Below are 22,320 nucleotides of genomic sequence, written 5' to 3'. Positions count from 1 at the left end.
TGCACCAGTGCTGACTGACCAGGTGCTGGATGTTATTTCACCCAGCCTCACCTGCTGCTTCCTGTCTATCAGTTACATACACTACTTGGCTCTAGTTTTTAGCCTTTGCGGCAGTTGAGGTACATGACCCAAATTATAACATCAAGGGTAAGGGGTTCTTTTTCTATCTGGGTATGATCGGAAAGACAAGTAATGTACTAATTATATGTTTGGCTGATATTGTGAGGAAATTCATGAGGACACCCTCAGAATGTAAACAGAAAACATCTGAATTTTCCCAGAAATCATACCACACTCTCTAATGAGTATTCCCAAGCCTATCATTTTCTCCTAAACCAGTATTGTAATGGTATGTGGTAGCCAACCCCTTAATTAACCCTGAATTCATATACACAAGTCCACTTATTATATTGAATAAATGCCTGCCAACATATTATACTTAACTCATGCCCATTGTACTTTCACTAGCTGTCTGAATTGCCAGAGGAGTGTTACATGTCAATCTTAAATTATTTTCATTTGACCTCATTTGGTTATTGGTTATGCTAGTTTAAGGAAAATCTAATAAACTAATTTAGATTTCCACAGCACCCTTCTCTGTAGAATATTTTCTGTAATGTCAGTGGAGTTGGGGTGAAGTTACACGTTAATACTGGATTGCACTTGCTTTTGTTCTTCCCCCAACAATATGTAATTACACCTCTAATCAATAGAAGCTTGCAAATGGGCCCAGGCCTGGTGGTCCCAAGTCCCAAGGAGGCACAGACTTTTCCCTCCATTTTGTGTGGCAGGCATGGATGTTTTTTGGCAATATGTAAGGGGAAAATATTTCCTGAGAATGGGTGCTAGTGAAAATAGGCCGACAATTTTGAGGACTAATTGCCTCTCACCATTACTTTTTGTTATACTATATCCAGTTGAGTTCCGATTTAGAAACATTACAACTTAATCATTCGCTGCGATTTTGTGTCATTATGAGAGTTATGTTCTGGTTTGAATAAAACAGTTGTTTCAGAGGTTACCTGTCTTGTTGGTGAAATTACACTTACTTAGCAAAACTATCCCAGCCCTAAAGCTAGTACTGGGTCATCAAGGCCTGTCTTTTTCCTTTTTGTGTTACTGCCCATTGCCACTAAATTAGAACTATGATTTGCAAGTGGCCAAAGTGTATTCATAATCATGGCATTAACTTCACATATCTCGTACAGCCACATCTATTGCCATGTCCTTTAAACTCTACTAGAAGCACATGCTATCCGTATTTATTGTACTTATATCTTATTCCTCGCCTCTTGATTTAGCAACTTATCTTGTTGTTCCATTAATACTTTAAATAAGGTCTGGTTTGTTTATGTCACTTCTATTGTACCTGCAATGTCCCAAGCTAAGAGTAGGCTTAAGGCTGTTTGAGCAGTCTGGCAAAAGCAGACTGGCTGAAGGGCAATTGTAGTGGTGGTATGACATTCACCTGATACCTTTGCACTTAGTTTATATGCTGCTCACGACCAGAGGCATCCATGTATGAGGTTGTTTGCACTGATGTGAGTTATTCTCTGGGCGCGGGTAGCCTTTAGCCAGAGTTTTTCCATATGCATTCGTTCACTCTCATCACGACTGTGCTACACTGTTCACAGGGCTTCTTGAATTTGAATCTCCTTGATAACAATTCGGATCATCTTCTTATAATTCTAACTCTCTTCTCACCTCTACTTCACTGTTTATGTGTTAAAACAGTGACCATATTTTGTGTGAATGCATACTGAACACTGAAAAGCACTAAAAAGTAGCAGAAATATTCAGTAGCCGTGTGTTCAGTTCCATCTGTCCAAGCCTATCCATAGGTGTAGGAGTGAAAAGTCAGATATTTTCTTTTTTAAATAGTCATTCAGCCTACAGGGTGTAGAATGTATCACTTCAATGACTCAGCAATTCTGGATAACACACACAATAAGGAAGGAAAGAGGGAGAGATAAAGATGGTCTTTGTTTTATAAATGGACAAATTATACATACAGGTTTGTAGCATAGGCTTAATCCCAAGGGACCCATTTAGGAGCTGCCCAGGCATCCTTTGAACGTGCTGCATAAAATGCTGACTTTGGAAAAGAGCTCCAGCAGCGTTATCTCCACCAGAGAAACAATATCATGAGCCTCCCCCAAATAAGGACAACGTTTCTCCAAGCGGTTCAATTCCACATGGAAGCATCTAATTGTTGAAACTATTCGTTGGGAACTTTGCTAAAGGAGGCTTAACTTTTTTTCAGATTTTTTACTGAAATAGCACAACCAACAACAGCGTGCTCATGTGTGCGGTGAGCGCACGCGTAGGGGTGCGTATGACAATTATCGGCATATGGTTGCGGGACGGCGGGCTTGTAGTAGACCACAAAACCTCGTGCGTCGGGAGAAGGCAACCTGGTGTAGACTACCGGAATTAACCTCAGTTTGGAATGTGACAGGGCTGGCTGCGTCAAGCACAACAGTAATGCTGGTCAGATTTCACCTACCATCATCTGCAATCCACCGGTTTCCAAGGTACACACCTTTCCGTGGTGCATGTAGCCTATAGGTACTAGCTTAGTGTTTATAGCCGATGTTTATTGTTGTGTATTTGCCGAGATGAATGTAGCTTCTCTGGGTTCCACAACTTGGTTTAAAGACAACTCAAATATATGTGTCCGACGTGACAGCGTTAGACATGTGGAACAAAGCAACGATTTGAACATTTATGATTGTTTAATGTTTTAGCTACATATGCTTACCGATTGTAGTGTATAGTCTTCAATCACAATTAACCCTTAAAGAGGTCCTGCACACCTACATTTTTTTTTGCTGAAAAGTAAAGGGCTGTACTGAAACACATCTATGCTGTTGTAAATATTGTCAAAATTACCATTTAAAAAATAAAATAAAAAAATAAGCATTTTATGGGTTAGAGGACATTTTCTCTTTAAAATCATCCATGCTGATGTCAGTTTGGGGTTTATCTTGCTCATGGAATGTGTGCCCCTCTCCCCAAGCCCCACTTCCCTTGGGTGTGAGGCACATTTTCAATTGATAATCGAGACTCAACATTCACAGGAGTTTAGGCACGCTTCCACCCACCCTTTCAGCACATAGCCCACTTTTTAGCATTATTCAAAATTATGCAGTGGGTGGAGTTAAGCACAGAGCTGGTGGTATATTCATGCTTTAAGATGTTGCATCAACTTACTTGCTTATTAAACCCTTTACACACCAACCTGACAGCAACAAAGGCCTTTTAGTTTTTCTGGTCTTTCTAGGAGAATGAAGCCACTAGGCTCTTCTATTAAGATGTATACTACTGAGTAAACTTATCTGGGTTATCTGGGTCATACTGTATACTTGGAATATCCCACAGGTTTGGTATCCCTTTTTATGTCTAATAGGAAATGATGTAGTTGTTTATCAGTGTTTATGTTGAGTTTCTCTCGTGTGTGCATGGTACAATAGATGGCTGTGGCCACCAAAGCACTGCTTCAGGAGACGAGCCCAAAATGTGTGATTGCAGTATTAAAACAATAAACACAATGTTTGTAATACATAAAACGGAAGAGGTAGTAAATAAATAAATAAAGTAACAAACTATTATTTCTCCTGGTTCCCCAGGTCTATCACCAACCACAGACTGATGAATCTTTGACATTGTCTAAATAAGGGAAGGGTTCCATAAATATGAAATCCCCTGCATTCTTACTTATTCTGTAATGAAATTGATAGCTACCACTCCTCAGCTATTGAAGGGCAGCCACCATTTTGACATTTGACAATGATATTTTCTCTTATGCATTTGTGCATCCAAACTATTAGTTGGATGAAAGGGAAATGGCTTTCTGACAAGTCGGTGGGTTTGATGGTTCATCAATATGACGATGATGTGATTTGACACAAAACCCCAGGCAGTTGAACAGATATTACTGCATGATGATTCGAATGATGGTGACCCTATTTGAGCAAAGACTGTGAGATGCCTGAAAAGTAATTGAGACAATTGAAGGTCTTTTGTTCATTTAATTGTTAGTAAAAGGCAATATGTCCCTTTATCATGTATCACTTCATCACTCACCCAATCATTCAAAATGCTGTCTATTTGAAATTGAGCAGCCGGCCCAGTAACAGTATCCACCACTTCCCTGGGGAAGGGGAGTGCATGCAATGGTCTACAAAATGTAATGGAAATCTTCCTCTACAAAGAGGTCCAATCTGTTGTGTGCAATAGTAGTGCCTCTTTAAATATATATATGTTTTAGATTATACAAGTTTGAATCTTGAATGTTTATCTTTGTGAAATTGTTCTTTGGGATAATCTGTATACAGACATTTGTTCGGCACACATGCTCAATGTTAGATTTGAGTGAATCCCTCTGCCAGAGAGAGAAATGGTGTGCTAATTTATGTTTAGTTACATCATTGCACGAACATACACAAAACATGAAGCAAAACAGAGGCAAAGTTTGTGGTTAATATAAACACATTAGGGAACTTAACATGTTTGCAATGCACACATAATTGTGATATTTCAATATAGGCCTACTGCTTCATCACAAAGCCTCTGACGGTGAAATTAGTGTCATGGTCTACGTTATAGATTTACAATAAAACAGTGATTTGGCATACTCTATCTTACTTAACAGACTCAGAATAATGCTGATTTTCAGAACTTCTCATAATGTACCAAGCCCACCCAATTGTACCAAATCTATCTTACTTGGCTTGCACATTAAAACATCTGTGTTGGAAACCGTTCGCCCTCATGGTGTGTCATATGCCATTCATTCTTGCAGAAATACTGTATCGTTCAAACAGCACCCACAAGTCGACACTGCCATCATGAGGACAAATAGTTCTGGAAAACGTGCTAATCTAAGAATTAAATAAAAATAAAAAATTAGTTTATTTGAGACTGGATATGTTTGAAGGTCTGTTGTCATTTGTTGAGGTAACACTGAGGGGAAAGTACAACAGATACATACAATCTGTATAACCATAATAATTGTGGTCAACATGTAAATCATCATGCCCTTAAAATTGAACGAATTGCACACCCTCTTGTAATGAATGATTCATTATTTTGTATTATTCTTTACAGGGTCACCTGACATGAAAAAGCAATGGAGAGAAACATTCACATATGTGTACAGATGCCTTCTGGTTTGGAATGACAGGGAACGATGAACATTAGCAACTGCTCATTAGTGCAGGAGCAGAAGCTGTTTGCTGCTGGGACAGTATTGATTGTGAGCTTTCTGACTGTCTTGACCTTGATCACAGCTCTTTTAAACTGCACCGTCATTCTGGCTATTTGTACCACCAGGAAACTCCACCTGCCGGCCAATTATTTAATATGCTCTTTGGCGATCACTGACCTTTTGGTAGCCACACTGGTGATGCCACTTAGCATTCTGTACATTGCCTCAGAAACATGGATGCTGGGACACATCGTTTGTGAGGCATGGCTTAGCATGGACATGATCTGCTGCACCTGCTCTATCCTCCACTTGTGTGCCATTGCTGTGGATCGCCACTGGTCCATTACCAGTGCCCTGGAGTACACCTGCAAACGGACCCCACGGCTCACCGCTGTCATGGTGACCATTGTGTGGACTCTCTCTGTCCTCATCTCAGTTCCACCGCTGTTCTGGAGAAGTAATCGCTGTGTTACTCAGTGCACAATTGAACATGATCATGTTACCTACACAATTTACTCCACATTTGGGGCTTTCTACATCCCAATGGGTCTTATCCTTATATTGTACTGCAGGATCTTTGTTGCTGCTAAAACCCTGTACCACAGACGAAGTGTCACCACAAATCTGTGTTCTAATGGAGAGAAACATGGACGTTACCCCACCGTTCAGTTTTTCTGTGTGTCCCAGACGTCCACTCCTGATCCTGGAAAACCAATAGAGCTTGTGGTCAACAAAGACAGTGACATCCCCGGCCCAAATGTGTTCCAGAGTACCCTGGAGGAGGATAAAGAAAGGATTCAACTGTATGCCATCCGAGAGAGGAGAGCAGCCCAAACACTAGGCCTCATCCTGGGAGCGTTTGTACTCTGTTGGCTGCCTTTCTTTGTGAAAGAGTTGATGGTTGGATTTCGGATTCTCCAGCCATCCCAGCACGTGTCCAACTTTCTCACTTGGCTAGGCTATACTAACTCTCTCATTAACCCACTGCTGTATACAAGCTTTAATGAGGACTTTAAGCAGGCCTTTAAAAGACTACTGCAGTGCATCAGGGGATGACTGAAGTAGCGATTAAGATCGATGCTCTATTGTTGTTAAATTAGGTGAAAATCAAGCTATTTCAGTCTTTAGTATTATATGAAAGAAATAAAATATACAATGCAGTACATAATGTTAACTGTTATGTGATAAGGCCAAGAAGCAGTCTGGAACATATATCTAAAAACAAATGAATGACTGTGGAATTTGTTCACATTATCGATGTAGATTAAGAAAATGTGTCTCCATAAAAGTAATAAAATCTCAGACTGTTTGCTTTTTTGTCCTTGGGTATGACCATGTTACACCAGGATCATAACAGGTGTTTGTTTCTAGACAACCAAGGACACATGGAAAATATTAGGCTCCTCATTAGTAAGACGAGGAAAAGCACAGTGAGTTCATATTCATCCTTGACTTATTCTGGCAAACCATTGACATGGAAAAATAAATACATCAGTGCTACATTATCATACATTTTGGGTTTGGAATAAATGTGGGTTCAAATACGAAGCACCTCCAATACCTGAATAACTTTGACTATGAAGTGTATACTGTAGAAGAAAAACAACTATACTATTAAGAAGAATCTGTTTTTTAAAGAATGCTCATCTCTGATCTTGCTTTTTAACCCATTCTAATGTTACTCTTAACTAGTTCACTTCAACCATTCCTTTTTTAATATTAAACAAAAATGTTGAATCACGTAAGATACATTTCCGTGTCATGACAACGGTATCCCAAGAGTTGCCTGGATACATGATTACTCCTCAATGGACATGTGCCCTTGGTTGTTAACAGTGTAATCAAAACCTTGCATCCAACATATCAGACTGATGAGAAAATGATGTTTTGCCACTAAAGTTCACACAGTATTCACTTCTCATTTACTTAAGGGATTATAAATCAGGAAAGCACTCAGTGAGTCATGCTGATAACAGCAATGAGAACATGAGGCTGAAGGCCTGAAGGCCTTTTTTAATCCATGTGGCATCTGCTGGAGGACAGGTAATAGTATAAAAGGGCACTCTGGAGGCCCTCACTCAACAGCAGCAGGTGAAGACCAAAGGTAACGTTTGGACTTAATATTCTTATTTTCAGATTATTTTCAATTTATTATTCAAATTATTTCTCTCATATTTCTCTTTCTTCATATCTCATTCACATGGTATAAAGCTTGACACATTTAGACTTTGATTTCTGCCTATTTGTTCTAGGATACCATAGTCACCATGATTACACCTACAAAGTCTTGTGTGGCATCCCTTCTGCTGGTATCAATACTTGTTCACGTAGGAGATTTCTATCCCAACAGCGACATCGCAACCCGTAAGTAACAGGTCACTGGTCACTAGCAGGTCACTAGTAATTTATCAGTATATTTAATTATAATTAAATTATATTAACAATATAGGAAAGTGTAAAACTTCTTCGTGGGATAGCAGTGGGAAAATGAAAAGTACCTTTTAACAAGCAACTTTGTGAAAGTTGTTATGAGTGCAGCACAGCTGGAAGCTGAAGAGATTGCTGAAATATGATCTTGTGTTCCTTATTGTCTTTTTATTCAGTGGGCTGTGAGCGGTGTCACCTGGGAGTGAATGTTGGCTTCAGCATACCTGGACCTCAAGTCTATCAGTGTATGGGATGCTGCTTCTCGAGAGCTTATCCTACTCCTATGGGATCCAAGAAAAAACAAACGGTCCCAAAAAACATCACCTCAGAGGCAACTTGCTGTGTGGCCAGAGAGTATGAAACGGTATGACAGAAATCCAGAAATCTTCTAAAAATTACAACCATAATAAACTAAAAATATTTGTATAAACATTATCTCACAATTAAGACAAAGTAACGTTTTTGTCATGGGGAAGAATAATATAAATATCAACATATTCTGTTCATGTTTTACAGGTGTCCGTCTATGGTGTGAATATCCAGAACCACACAGACTGCCATTGCAGCACATGCTACTATCACAAGACACATTGATTACATTGACATTTCTTTAACCACCTGTAATGTAATGTATTCATTTGGGTGTCGCTGTTGTTCTTTTAAATTAATAAAAAGTAGAATTAAATGTGCATAAAAAGTTGACTTTCAATTGCTTTCCTGCTGAAAAATGGAAAATAGATGTGACTGATGTGTTTGTGTTTGATGATGTGATGGATGTGTTTGGTTTTCCAAAATCCTTGTGTCACATCTGTGCCGGGTAGGCCTATATTTGAGAGTTTTCATCAGCTATAACAGTATCATAAAATCCATATTTCTTATGGAACACTATACCCCAAAATGTTAGCTGACAAATATTGATGTCTGCAATTTACAAGGTTAAATATAAGCCTCCCTCCCAAACTGCAGGGAAAGTGGTGGGCAAGGTTATAAGAATTGCTCTATGTGGCTCAGTAGGTCATTCGAACACCCCCACGCCCATGCGTCACTGTGCGTGAACGAGTACGTGAAGGTCTATCTGAACGCGGCCGTGATTGTTGTGAAGATGGCGGAGGAGGAGGCAGAGAGGGAGTGCAACACAAGGGAAGTAATTGTGGCCCTCCGAAAACGTTTCCAGGAATTGATCACAGGACTGAAAGAGAGTTCGGATTCGCCACTGGATGCCTCTTCTAGTTTTTGTCAAGAGTTTTGCCAGGTCTGCAATATTTCCCTTAACGCTACCAAGCGCGCAAGCTTTCTGATTGATGATGTTGCTCTCAGCTAGCACGCTAGCTAGTTAGCTTGCTATCTTGATTGCTAACCATCAAATGACCGACTGCAAAAAAAAATATCCAGCCTGCTAGGTGGATAGAATTCACGATACCATAATTGCACAATGATGTAGTTATTATAATCATTTGAAATATGTGCACGCTGTAGTTGTACTACAAATAATATAGCTTGCTCAAGAAGTTCTGAATGTTAATTTTGATAACTGCCCAAATTTACTGGTACCAGGTTTGGCCAAGCCTCCCGTTCCCTGGTCGAGCAAGCTAGACGCTAGCTAGCTTTTTGTGCAAATATGGACTAATTGCATGGTTGACTTATGATTTAATGCGGAAGGCATGATACAATTGTCCCCCCACTCCCGGTGCAACTGAAATGTTGTAGATGCAAGTTATGGGTCAGAGTTTGCCAAATGCAATTTAATATGACTTGGTCAGCTATCATGGACAACGGAAAATTTGCTTTGACATATTGTGGCTTGCTTGACCACTCTTGTGCCGCTAATGACCAGCCGTGATGCATTTAATGACAAAGATTGACATGATGTTCAACTTCGATGCTTTTAACCTACATTTTCGTAATGTGTGCTGAGATTAATGTGCACCAATAGACAACAGATATCAATAAAATGCATGGTATGCAGTGGCCTTAATTAGCCTGTGCAGTTAAGGCCACTTGAAGACCAATGGTTATGACATGCTCCATATTCACATCCTTTGTGCAATAAATTGAGTTTTATGATTTGTTCAAAAAGTATATGGGAGTTTTAGTAAAATTATTTGACAATTAATTTACACATAAGCAGAGTTTGTTTAAAGATTAATATATTGCCAAGGGAAAACTGATCTCCTATAGATACATCTACTTGTTTTTGACTGTTGGAACAGATATCATTTGTTGAAAGATTACTGTTGATTTAGGCAAACTTAGTCAGTTTTGCAATATGTATCATCAGGTACTGGTGGAACATGGGAGTCGATGGAAGACAGAGGAAGACCCTTTGCCTCTGTTGGAGATGTACACGGTGGCCATTCTCAGCTACGCAGAGGCCACCCCATCACTCTCTCCTGAATGTGAACAGGCACCATTTGTACTTGATAAATTAGGCCTGTAAGTAGTTATTCTACAACAGTCCTTCATTCTGCTCAACAGATATTGTACAAATTTAAAATGGCATTGATAGTTGCAATTGGTTTGTGTGTTATATATGTATGTGTTTAAGAAGTTTTGGTACTATTTAATGCTTAACTCTGTTATGCATAACAATGCATACCAGAAAGAATGACTTATATTGCATTAAAATGAGATAATGTTATTTAAGTTCTCGCATCCACATACCCCGAGAATTAATTTATTGCATGGACCAAAAGAGCAGAACCGCATTATGTTGTGCGTGTTCAGTTGTTAGAAGTTAAGTCCTTCCTGAAACCACTTCTGCATTGTCTGTAGGAACTGCATGGATCTTCTCCTATCACTCTCTGAGCAGATCCCAGGTGCCTTATGGGAGGAATTCCAGTCATCTGTGAAGGTTAGAGACCGTACTGCATAAGCCCTTTGAAAAAAATGTGGACTCAATTTGAACGATTGGGATGGGATGCTGGCGATTGGTATTCTGGCTTTGATCATACCATATGTCAATTGATTGTCATCCCGTTCCTCTCTGCAGTTGGCACATGGTATTCTGCAGGAGAGTGGGAACTCACAACTTCAGACGCTATCAGCTGTTGCCGCCGAAAGTGGAATTTGGACTAATTCCACTCTGTGCAGCATTCTGTCAAATGAGACATACGAAACAGAAAAAGGTAATAATGTCTGAGCTGTTTGTTTAGGTGTTTGTGGATAAATTGATAATTTGTGCTGATTTTTTAAAATTCTCTCATGCATTACATGCTTTGGTGGTCTTCCTAAATGAGAGATTTTCTTCTCGTTTTTTCTTCTCTCTCCTTTGTTTTTAAGTTAATGAGCTTTTGGTTGTAGAGGGGCCTGCACTCCTTGAAATGCGCATCAAGCACCTTATAAAACAGAATGAAGTAGAAAAAGCTGCCAGGCTGGCCAAAGTCTGTACAGAGTTTCCTGAGTTTGGAGGAAAAAGAAACTTCAAACAAGCCTACCTGGTATGCCTTTGTGGGACAAGTTCACAGGACCATCTGAAGCAAGAGGTGAGTGTTTATACATTTACTTTTTTTTAAATGACTGTCATGACATTTTATCTGCCCACATGTATTTTTGTTGATATTTCACATAGATCAATGTATGCTTATATGAATACTGTAGGTGTATTTTCAACATTTTTAACTTTCAACATTTGTTGTAATAAATTATCTGTAGTTTTGTAAAACGGCTGTGTAGAAAAAAGTGTTTCTTTTCTGTGTGCCTGATAACTATCGGCGGTAGTTTAACAGCTTCCTATGGTCTTTGTATACAGATTGCAGAAGTAGATTGCAAAGATGCCTTGGACATGATCTGTAACTTGGAATCTGAAGGAGACGAGAAGGGGGCCCTTAGTCTGTGCTCTGCATTCCTTAAACGGCAGCTAGTTCAAGGGGATGTGTATTGTGCCTGGTGAGTCGTTACTGTTTTTCGTTTTTGAACACCTTTAAATTAGGGCACATCTTTTACTCAGTGGCTTGGGATAGGGTCCAGTGGAGATGCTGTTCTTGAAATTCGGTCATAGGATATGACCTACTTCTGTGATGCCACATTATTTTTGAACATGAACCCTACCTTTTTATGAAAGAGCAGACCGACTTCCTTTGCTGGTTACACACACACACACACACACACACACACACACACACACACCTATATATACACACACACACACACACACACACACACACACACCTATACACACACCTATACACACACAAGATGGGTAAAGCACCACAGAAATAGTTACCTCAGGTGAAGGGTCTGGGTGAATCACTGGATGGCTCATTACATTATAGGCAGCTGTTTTCACGCTGTCGTTCTCACTTACCATCCCAGGCTATTCACAATGTGGTTTTGTGCTAGTGTTCTGAAAGCCTGTAAGAATATCTGACATATATATGTCGCCAAATACTGCTCCTACAGCTGTTAGCAAGCACAGTATCTTGTTGAGTCTTTGCAAGCAAAGTTTGATGACCACTTTATTAGTTGATTTTGTTTATGTTTTTCTGACAACTCCATAGTGGCACAAAATATATACAGTAGTAAGCTAGAGTGTGTAGCCCAGCTGTCAGTAATGGAAAATAAATCCACACAGGATGAACAGGTCTTGTTTCATCCTATACGGACTGGCAGACTATACATTAACCAGCTTATTATACGGTTACTTGCCAAAACGATCAAATACATTCCTCCAAAATATGGTTGTGCCTTAAGTGATTTTGTTGTTCTGCTGAGAAAAAATAGTTCTTCAGGCAAATAGAACTTTAAGTTGTAGGTGTTTCATAGCAATGCATTACTTGCTGTTCCAATGAATTTCTATTACAAAAAGTGAACAGACTTCTGGCGGAATGATATGAAAGATGTGAATTATTCGGGTCACATGGCTGTTTCATTGCAATCGCAGTTTTCAAGATCTCCCTAACTTAAGCGACACACAAATAGCTTGAACCTTTGAAGGCATGTCTGGGTCCAAATTAGAGAAGCTCCGATCCACTTTTTGGTTGGTATATGTAAGGTTACATTAAGGCTGTAGTTAACCACAAATCAATTCTTATCAACCCTCTGTAGTCACTTTTGTCGAGTTTGACATGCCTTGACACTATAATATAACTAGGACCAACGCCAACACTTTTGAGGTCTTGACCGTGTAAACATAGGTTTTGGCTACACAGAGTTGATTAAAGCATTCGAAAATGGTATGTGGTTTGACTACTAAAGTGTTACAACTTTGTAGTGACACTATTTCAAAGCCGGTGACCTACACAATAAACACTGATGAAGTAAGTGTCAACACACCTGTAATAGTCACCCTCGCTACTACATACTGTAATGACAAATGTGTGTTTGATTGTACAGCTGGCTGCAATATAATATGCTATGGAGTTGTTGTTTTTTTAACCGACGGAGCAGATAGGCCCCCATAGATGACAAAGCTTAAACTCTTCTGTAGCCTATGTGAAGTTGAGCAACTCTTGAATGGAATAAATTCAAATCAGTGACATCTAACCAATACCTGATCCATTTAATAGCGCTGATACCGATCAATCACTAAATTATGAGTTCCCTCATGATCAGAAGTTGAAATATTGCAGAGTCCCTCTGACTTTGTAATGTTATAAAGCAGCTGACATTTGAAAAAACATATATTGACTATCATTACCTGTCCCCAACACTTTGTTACACTATTGTAGTTTGTTACCATTATTTAGCTCTCCTGATTTATCAGTAGTGGATTTGTGACTGTTGAAATCTTGACTTTAGCTGTTGAATGCAATGTAAGTTTAAACTTTTTTGCCCATATTACCACCTCCTGTCAACTTCCTGTGCAGTTGCAAAATAATAGGAAGGTTTATTTGTAAACATTTGTCGCAGAGCACAGACCCTTGTGAATCCCATTGACGTGGTCATTACACATGTCATAATATTATTATAAGCGTTGACTATATGGCTTAACTGGTGCCTCTAATGAAGCTAGCTTTCTCATTATATTGAAATGCATTCACACTTCATTTACACATCAGTGACCAAGGATTAGTGTAAAACATACACACGATCAAAGTTAGCTGTATTTCTCTTACAAATTCTCTTTTACTAAAGAGCCAGAAAGAGCCTTCGCTCCATAGGCGAAATAATGTTTGGTCTTAGTAAGGGATAATCTATGGTTAGGTTTCAATTGCACTGTTTTGATGCCAGATGTAGAGGTACCAGATAGTTTATTGAATAGTTCAACATCAGCAGTAATCATTGTCATTAAACACCATTTTCATCTTAAGTAATAATTGTTAATCATTCAATTATCTGATTCTGAATGTTTGAAAACTGGAACTTGTTTATGCAAAGCAATATTTTTTTTAAGCAAACGGTTTCATACCATTTAGGGCTTGGAAAGTTTTGTATTATTATTTTTTTTTTTTAAAGATATGCGCTAATGGTTTTGGTGGGATACAGCATAAAAAAACATTATGTATTTTACTATGATCTTAATACGGTCAGTTTATTCACTATTGCACTGAAGTGAAAGTCAGAAGAATAACAGCTTTTTGTCTCAGTCAGAGCAGGACAGCTGATACTCTGTGGTGGTACCATATGCAATCTTATTTTCACTTTAGACGAGGTAACCTTCAGCCATTGCACAAACATGGATTAGGCTACAATTGAATTTGTCATTGAGTTTCTGCAGATAACCGTCCCACACTGTACTTGCTGTGTTGTGGTGTGGCGGTCTCTAATGCTAATGATACCACTATCATAATAGGGTATTGCAAGATGATGTTATCAAATTAATCCTTTCTGGCATACAGGGTATGGGGTGTGACCCCGAGCAGATTTTATTTAGCCTTCTTCAACTACTGGACTTAGACTCAAGTACAAATACAGACCTGCAAGGTCAGACATTGACATAGTAGCAGCAACATCCATTCTCCTTCCTCTTCCCCTTGGGAAGGAGTAATTCTTTAAGTAACTTGAATGAGATTCTGATTTATTTTGGACCAGCCAGCATGAGCCTGGTATGTTCTTTGGTTGACAAGTTTTGTCAATGTCTCCCTTGAACAGCCTACAAGGTATCAGAATCATTGTCAGTTTGACATGTTTTCTTTTTAACCATTATGACAATAATCATGGTTTAGTTGGCTTGACATAATAACTCTGGTGTTGGTGTGGTGCATGCCTGTTTAATATAACAATATAACAATCTAAAATATGTGTTACCACAATTTACGGGGAAATGCAAGTTGCAAAACTAATGGGTGTGATAATGAATTGCATAAATATTACAAATGCATTGAAATTAATCTGGTATCAAGTTAGTGTCACTGTCAAATGTTGTCTCTACACAATTCTTATATTGTTTATATTCTCTTCATTTAAAGGGAACTCACACTGCTGTGGAGTAAACTTCTGATGAGGTTAGAATCTGCACAGGCCTTCTTGGATCAATGCAGACAGTTAGTGGTTCTGGCCACGAGTGTGTACCATATTCTGCTCCTCATCAAAGTCATCCAGTCTGAAGTAAGTGGTATTTTGAATTCATGGCTAATTGCTCACCTCAGTTATCAGTCAGAGTACAGATTTGATAGTGACGAACCTTTTTAATTTTTTTAGGTGGAAAACGTAGGACTTCCGGTGTGCATTGAAATGTGCATCCAAGCTTTGAAAATGGGAGCCAGTGATGGCGAAGATAACAAAGCCACCATCTGCAAGACTATATCCTGCCTAATGCCCAATGATTTGGAAGTGAAACGTGCATGCCAACTCACAGAGTTCCTTTTGAAGCCCACTGTGGATTCATACTATGCTGTTGAAACGCTCTTCAATGAACCAGACCAAAAGCTTGAGGAGGAGTCTCTGCCCATTCCCAACTCACTACGTTGTGACTTGTTGTTGGCCTTGAAGACACAGTGGCCTTTTGACCCTGAATTCTGGGACTGGAAAACGCTAAAACGTAATTGCTTGACATTGATGGGCGATGAGGCCTCAATCGTGTCATCCATTGATGAACTAAATGATAATGAAGAGACAGAAGGAAAAGAGGATGGAGAGGGAGGTCAAAACTACATGAATTTGATGATGAGTCCCTCAGCTGATCTTAGTGATCTTGATGCTGAAAGACAGAAGAAAAGGGAAATTAAGAAACTGAGAGAACAGGGATTTGTTTCAGCAAGGTTTCGAAACTGGCGGGCTTATATGCAGTATTGTGTTTTGTGTGACAAGGAGTTTCTTGGTCACAGAATTGTAAAGCATGCACTAAAACATGTCCAAGATGGAATGTATCGATGCCCAATATGTGCAGAGTCCTTTGAGACAAGACAAGTTCTTGAACCACATGTTGCTTCGCATGTTAAAGAGTCTGCCAAGGAACGACTAGCTGCTATGAACGTTCCTAAGAAGAAGCTGCCGAAATCTCCCAATTCGAAGTCACCCTACAAGGATTACATTCTGAAAAAATCCCCTGTAGTTAAGGTAAATCCTGAAGCAAAACTCCAAGCAATTGCAAACACTTCCAAAATTACAGGAGCTCCTAGCAGCAGTGCAATTATAGTCACTTCGAAACAAGAAAAACCTAAACGTGTTGCGGGTGTTGCTGAAAATACTGAGGATTGCTCTTGCCCCGTTACCAGCTGCCAGAAGGTTTTCAAGTACTTTAGAAACCTAGTTGCCCATATGAGAGTGCATAAAGATGACGAAGAGGCTAAGTGTTTCCTTGAAACGCATTGCCAAAAGGCTATTTGTAAGTATTGTCGGCGTCAGTTTGTTAACATGACACACCTGAATGATCACTTGAAAATGCACAGTGGCCCAAAGCCATACTACTGCATTCAGCTGAATTGTAAAGCTGGTTTCCCCTCTCATGGTGAACTCCTCATGCACAGAAAAGTGCACACTGAGTTCCAGGCCCAGTGCATGTTCCCAAACTGCGGGCGGATTTTTACAGAAACCTACCAGCTGTATGACCACGAAGCACAGCATTACATAATGTTCACCTGTAAAGCAACAAACTGTGGCAAGGTCTTCTACTCACAATCTCTGCTGAATTCACACATGAAGGAACACGTGAAGCAAGAGATGTCCTCCACATTCATAGAACAAACTGATCCAAACAGCATGCAGATTCTGGAGCAGTCCCCATGCCATGCTGATGATGCCACAGGAGAGTCTGCATCAGTGAGAATAAAGCACTCTGTAGAGAGCATGCTGAACGATGCTCCTGCTACTGCAGAGGAAATCTGTGCTGCTCTTGCAGAGGCAGCCAGTGCACCCAGTAAGAGCGAGCCTGAGTCCCCAACGGATGATGTGCCCATCATTCAGCCTTTAAAAGCCTCCGAGGTGAAATCTGAGTTTAACTTAAAGGGGCCTTTACCAATTACACAGCCTTGTTCCGTAAAACTTAAACCGATTCCCATTAACACTTTAGAAGCAGTAGGGTGTTCCAAGGCTGAGCTGCAGCCTCAGACTATTATACAGGACAAAAAACTCTTCTCCTGTCCGAAAAATCAGCCTGTGATGATTGAGATAAAACAAGAGCAACATCTTACCACATCCTCCTCTTCAGTGTCTCCACAAGGCAGTTCATCACAAAGTAGCACCACTCAAAATGCAGATGATAAACTAACACACATCTGTCCATTTGAGGCATGCACTCGGAGGTATTGTACATCTAAAAGTCTGGCGAGGCATGTCAAGAAAGTGCACTCTGAGGCTTTTGAGGAATGGAAACTGTCTAAGAGGTACAAACGACTTGCTGAACTGACAGCAAGAAAACAATCAAATGTACACAGGTCCCCCAGTAAGCAAGCTCAGAGGATGAATACTACAGGTCTTGCACCACCAGAAATTGATGTGAGCATCGGGCAGTTGCCCTATTCTGAGGAAAGGGGAACTTTACCTGCAACGTCTTTCTCTTCCGACTCTATTCCTGATTGCTCCCTGCCTTTCTATTCTGGTTTTTCTTCACAACCAGAAAACTCATTTTGTGAGACTTTACAAAGCCCAGCTGGACTGATGCATTCAGATCTTTCTCAATTATGGCATTCACCAACAGCAAATGGTTACAGTTGTGATTATACCCAGCAAAGTGTTTCCCCTTTAAAAGTCTTACCTGATCAACTGCAAGGCTTTCACTCATTCTCATCTGAAATGGATCGGTCTCAGATTGCTCTTGAGACACAGAGGGATACACTACATGCCACAGCCTCAAGTGGAGATGGGAATACCCTCCCCATGATGACCCAGGACTCCAGTGTGATGAATCAAGCGTCGAAGTACATATCTAGCTCTCTTATGGTTTTACATTCACCAGAGGGTGGACAGCAGTGTGATCTTGCAGTAAACGAGAGAAATGTAGGACATATGGTGTCTCCAATGCACAGTCATCCAAGTGGGATCCCTCACAATGACCGCTTGTCCCATTCAGACAGTATTCCAGGACAAACCCTTCATCCCTATGTGTCAAATATGCCTACTCAAATGCATGCACAGTCAGTCGAACCATTGGAGTCCATTAACAAATCCTTGAGTTTTGACCATCATGACTCATTTGTCAGTAACTCTGAAGTTAATGATATTGCTCACCTTAACACACCACCCTACAAGAGCCACGTTGACAATGCAGCAACTCATCTACAAAGTCCAACAGAGATGCTTAACTGTACAAATTCCTATTTCAGTAATACTGGGGAGGTGTCTGATTCACAAATGCAAAATTCTGATGGAGGAACATTTAATGCTGCATCAGGCACGGACTCCATAGACAAAAAGGAAACATCTGGTCAGCCTGATGATGTGAAGAAACTGAAAAAGGTACGGTCATCCAAGAGGACAAAATGGCCTGCCATTATAAAAGATGGGAAGGTTATCTGCCGCAGGTGTTACAGGGAGTTTTCTAGCACAAAATCTCTTGGTGGTCATTTATCAAAGCGGTCTCAGTGTAAAGCTTTTGATGAAGTTGATTTAAATGCTGACTTACCAACATCCTTCCTTGATTTCCTGAATGATCCCGATGTTTCAGCTGTCTACCAGACAGCAGTTACTCCAACGGTTAAGATTGAAGGCGACTACAAGAACAAACCTGTAGGGTCCTGCATGTTTCAATCAGCAGATTCTAACTATTTGCGAAATCCCAGTTTTGAAGAATTATACGAATCAACTTACAACATGGATTTTCCAAAACAAGAGCCAGGCATTGCCTCCTCATGCATGTCTAACACAGTACAACATACAGCTCTTAATCAGAGTGAATCTCTTCCTACAGCAGATCCGTCACAGTCTTTGCCCAACACTTCAGCTGATCAGAACAAAGATGCTGAATTAAACATGATCTCGGAGCAAGAACATACAAGTGGAATACATTTGAAGGATTCTGTTACGGATGCAGTGGATATAACATCCACAGGCGATGGAGAAGACAGTAAAGTTGTGGAAATTCAAAGAGCCTTACAACGATTGGATTTGGTTGATGCAGTCCTAAAAGATTCTCTTAAGGCAAATGAGAATTCCTCTCTAAACATTCTGAAGAGTGTGGACCAATCAAAGGAAAGACCAAAACAAACTGTGGTGCCGAAAAGGTCTATAAAAAAGGAGCCAGACCAGACCAGCCAGACTGCCTCTAAACCATTTAAGTGTGAAAAGGAAGACTGTTCTTATGGTGCAATGACAAAAGAAGCATTATTCAAGCATCTGTTCCGGATTCATAACTACACTGATGATATGATAAACGAACTTAAAAAAAACCCAGACAGATTTTCTCCTTACAGCTGTCATATATGTGCAAAAACCTTTACGAGAACAACAGGTCTCCGAATACACTATATGAACGTTCACCATATGGCAAAAGAGGCCATACCCAAGATAAAAGTAAGCAAAATCAACAGAATGCTCAAATCCACAACAGCTGGAAAGGCTTCTTTAGCTCCCAAATCTGTTCCTGTTAATCGACCGGTCAGTCATTGCAATGGCTTGAAGGTGGAACGACAACCGGAGTCCTTCCAACCTAAAAAGGAAGGTACCAGCCACTCGGCTGGAAATATGAGTATTTCAGGAGTAGCTGCACAGGGAACTTTGTTAAATCAAGATATGGTGCCCAGTGATATCCATTTATCAGTGAACAACTCTGCGGACCCTTTAACAAAACCATCAGAACCATCAACAGCAGGGCCACTACAGCCAGTCAGCAGTAATGAGAAAGCTGCAGAGTGCAGTTTTAAGACAGAGACACAATCAGTAACAGATTTGAGGGATTTAAAAATGATTAAGGTTGAGGCTGATTACCAATCGTTGGAGACTGGCCCAGAACTTAAAAAAGTTTTTAGTGAGGTTTCCAAGTCATTCAGACCTTACAGATGTATACATCAAGGGTGTACAGCTGCTTTTTCAATTGAGCAGAATTTGACTCTCCATTATAGAGCAGTGCACCAGGCAGATCATGTTACTGAGCAGGGAGGAGTGTCAAGCGATGGTGCTGATGGCACACTCAAGGTCACAGAGTTAGAGTGTCAAGTGGAAGACTGTTCGAAGGTACTACATAAAGCCACAAGTTTGTTTAAACATTACCTGTTACATCACAAGTTCACAGTCCAAGAATCGAGTACCATGCTCGATGGTGTGGACGTTGGAACCTTCCCTTGTGATCAGAACAAGTGCTCCGCATCATTTACTTCTTTCTTGAAATACATTGACCACGTCAAAGATCACCACAAGGCAATAAGAGTATCTGACGATGCGGATGGGTCCTCTGCTAAGGTGGACCTGTCATTCAAGTGTGACTGTGAGGGATGTGATCGTAGCTACACCACGAAGTCAAATCTTCTGCGGCATCTCATGAAGAAGCATCATGATGTTTATGAGGACACAATTAAACCAAAAAACATTCCAAACGAAGAACTAGCCGAGAAGAAAATGAAGACAGGACTTAGTCCTAACAATGGAAAGGAGAACATGGTAAATAACAAATTAAAAATGAAAAAGAAGAATTTGAAGAAGAAAGGAAAAGTGCTGAATCACTGGTCAAGCTTTGGCAAGCCCTCTCTGAAATCTATGGATGAAGCTTCTGCCATGTGCACCAAACGGTTTCCCTTGCAATATCCATGCATGATAAAGGGCTGCGATTCAGTTTCAAGTGCTGAAAGGAATATTTTTAAACATTATGCTACCCATGGTCTCACAGAGCGATACATCGAGGATCAGAGAAGTCAGTTTATATTTTGTAAGAAATACCCACGCTCCAGAAATATGGATGCCAGCAAATCAGATGGCACATCAAGTGAGGGCTCAGAAGATGAAGAAACTGGGAATGTTGAAAGTTCAGGTGATATGGCAGATGATTCACTTGAAACGTCCCTAGATGAGAGCACTGATGTAACGTCACCTGAAAATCAGGTTGTGGCGAATGAAAGCGCCCAAACAACACCAATTGAGTCAGTGGTTAAACGAAAGAGGGGTCGTCCCCCAAAGATTAAGAGGCTTATCCAGCAGGTCCACACAGATGAAAATGTGATGAAAGAATCAGAGTCCAAAAAAAATGAGGAGCAGAAGCAGAATTCTGAAGACGGTGAGGAAACACAAAATACCATGAGTCCTCTTGAATTGGAACCAGCATTTCTTTCATTATTGGAGGAATCAACAGACTCCTTGAAAAGGAAAGCAACTGAGAGTAGCAAGACTGAAACTCCCCCCAAAAAGCAGCGCACTCTTCAACAACAATCCTCCAACATAATGGGCAAAAGTGACTATAGGAAGAGGACAGCAAGTAATGAAAATCTCATTCATTTTAGAAACCCATTAAATATCAAGTCTGTGACAAATGTAAAGATAGTGGTGGACAAAGCTTTTTCAAATGGTGCTGATCTTTTGCTGAAACAGCTTCAGGATATGCGTCCAATGGTCATTCTCAAAAAGTGGCTCTATAGCTGATGGTTTATTTGGAAGCTGACATCTCCATTCATATGCCTTGCACTCAGGACTAGAAATGTAACATGCTGCAGAGTGGTACATCAACAACTCATTTGACCCATCATTTCTTAACGTGAGAACATTTATCGCAAGTAGACCATGGATATTGGACAACTGTATAGGTTTTTAAATATGAAAAAAAAAATGTTAACAAATTTTGATATATCCATTCTACAGTATATGTTGTTGGAAATGCCCCAGGAGCAGGTAATATGTAGGGTTTTAGACTAGAAACACATTTGTATTTATAAAACTTCTTTTTAAAGTATGATTTGATGCATTTCCTTTAAAGAATAAAAAAGACATTTTGATATATCCCCATGGGATTTATATTCTCTTGTTTGGTATGTATTTATTTTTTACATCAATGTAGTGTCTGTAAATTTACATGTCTTCCACAAAGTATTCAATAAAATGGAAATGGTTGCTTTTGTAAACTTTGTTTACATTTCTTACAACAAACACCAGCAGTGTGTATGGTGAATTGTGTAATGACTTTGACTGCACTGTGTAATTAAATGTGTTTATAATCTTAATCAAGTTTTCATCTCATTTAATACATTGACTCATTAACATCATTTTGAAGTATTCAAATTCCTACCTTAGCAAAAGCTTGCAAACAGTACATTGCATCCTTTTTAGACTGTAAATGGTGAAACATCTTATTACTATTTTAAATTACTATATTAAAGTGTGAATGGATGTATGATAGGTTACTAATATAAGCCTATGTAACATAAAATTATAGCTTAAATACACTTAGA

At 39.8% G+C, this 22,320-nt stretch overlaps 2 protein-coding genes across 2 annotated transcripts; both read left to right on the top strand.

Annotated features, from left to right (window-relative positions):
• Window positions 1-5,191: 5,191 nt before the first annotated feature.
• LOC308374447 (5-hydroxytryptamine receptor 1E-like) lies at window positions 5,192-6,265 on the top strand (the record flags this gene model as incomplete). The annotated part of the gene is made up of 1 exon (XM_080850223.1): window positions 5,192-6,265. The coding sequence occupies one exon, from the start codon at window positions 5,192-5,194 to the stop codon at window positions 6,263-6,265; it is 1,074 nt and encodes a 357-aa protein (XP_080706349.1).
• Window positions 6,266-8,738: 2,473 nt separating this feature from the next.
• znf292a (zinc finger protein 292a) lies at window positions 8,739-21,956 on the top strand (the record flags this gene model as incomplete). Its single annotated transcript, XM_080849628.1, has 8 exons — window positions 8,739-8,888; window positions 9,915-10,069; window positions 10,409-10,487; window positions 10,626-10,761; window positions 10,916-11,118; window positions 11,385-11,521; window positions 14,983-15,121; window positions 15,215-21,956. The coding sequence occupies 8 exons, from the start codon at window positions 8,739-8,741 to the stop codon at window positions 21,515-21,517; spliced, it is 7,302 nt and encodes a 2,433-aa protein (XP_080705754.1). The 3' UTR covers window positions 21,518-21,956.
• Between the last annotated feature and the right edge of the window lie 364 nt (window positions 21,957-22,320).

Source organism: Sprattus sprattus (genome assembly GCF_963457725.1).
Source record: "Sprattus sprattus genome assembly, chromosome: 13".
NCBI classification, from domain to species: domain Eukaryota; kingdom Metazoa; phylum Chordata; class Actinopteri; order Clupeiformes; family Clupeidae; genus Sprattus; species Sprattus sprattus.
Note: the sequence above shows the minus strand (reverse complement) of the source record. Positions and strands in the feature narration are given on the sequence as shown.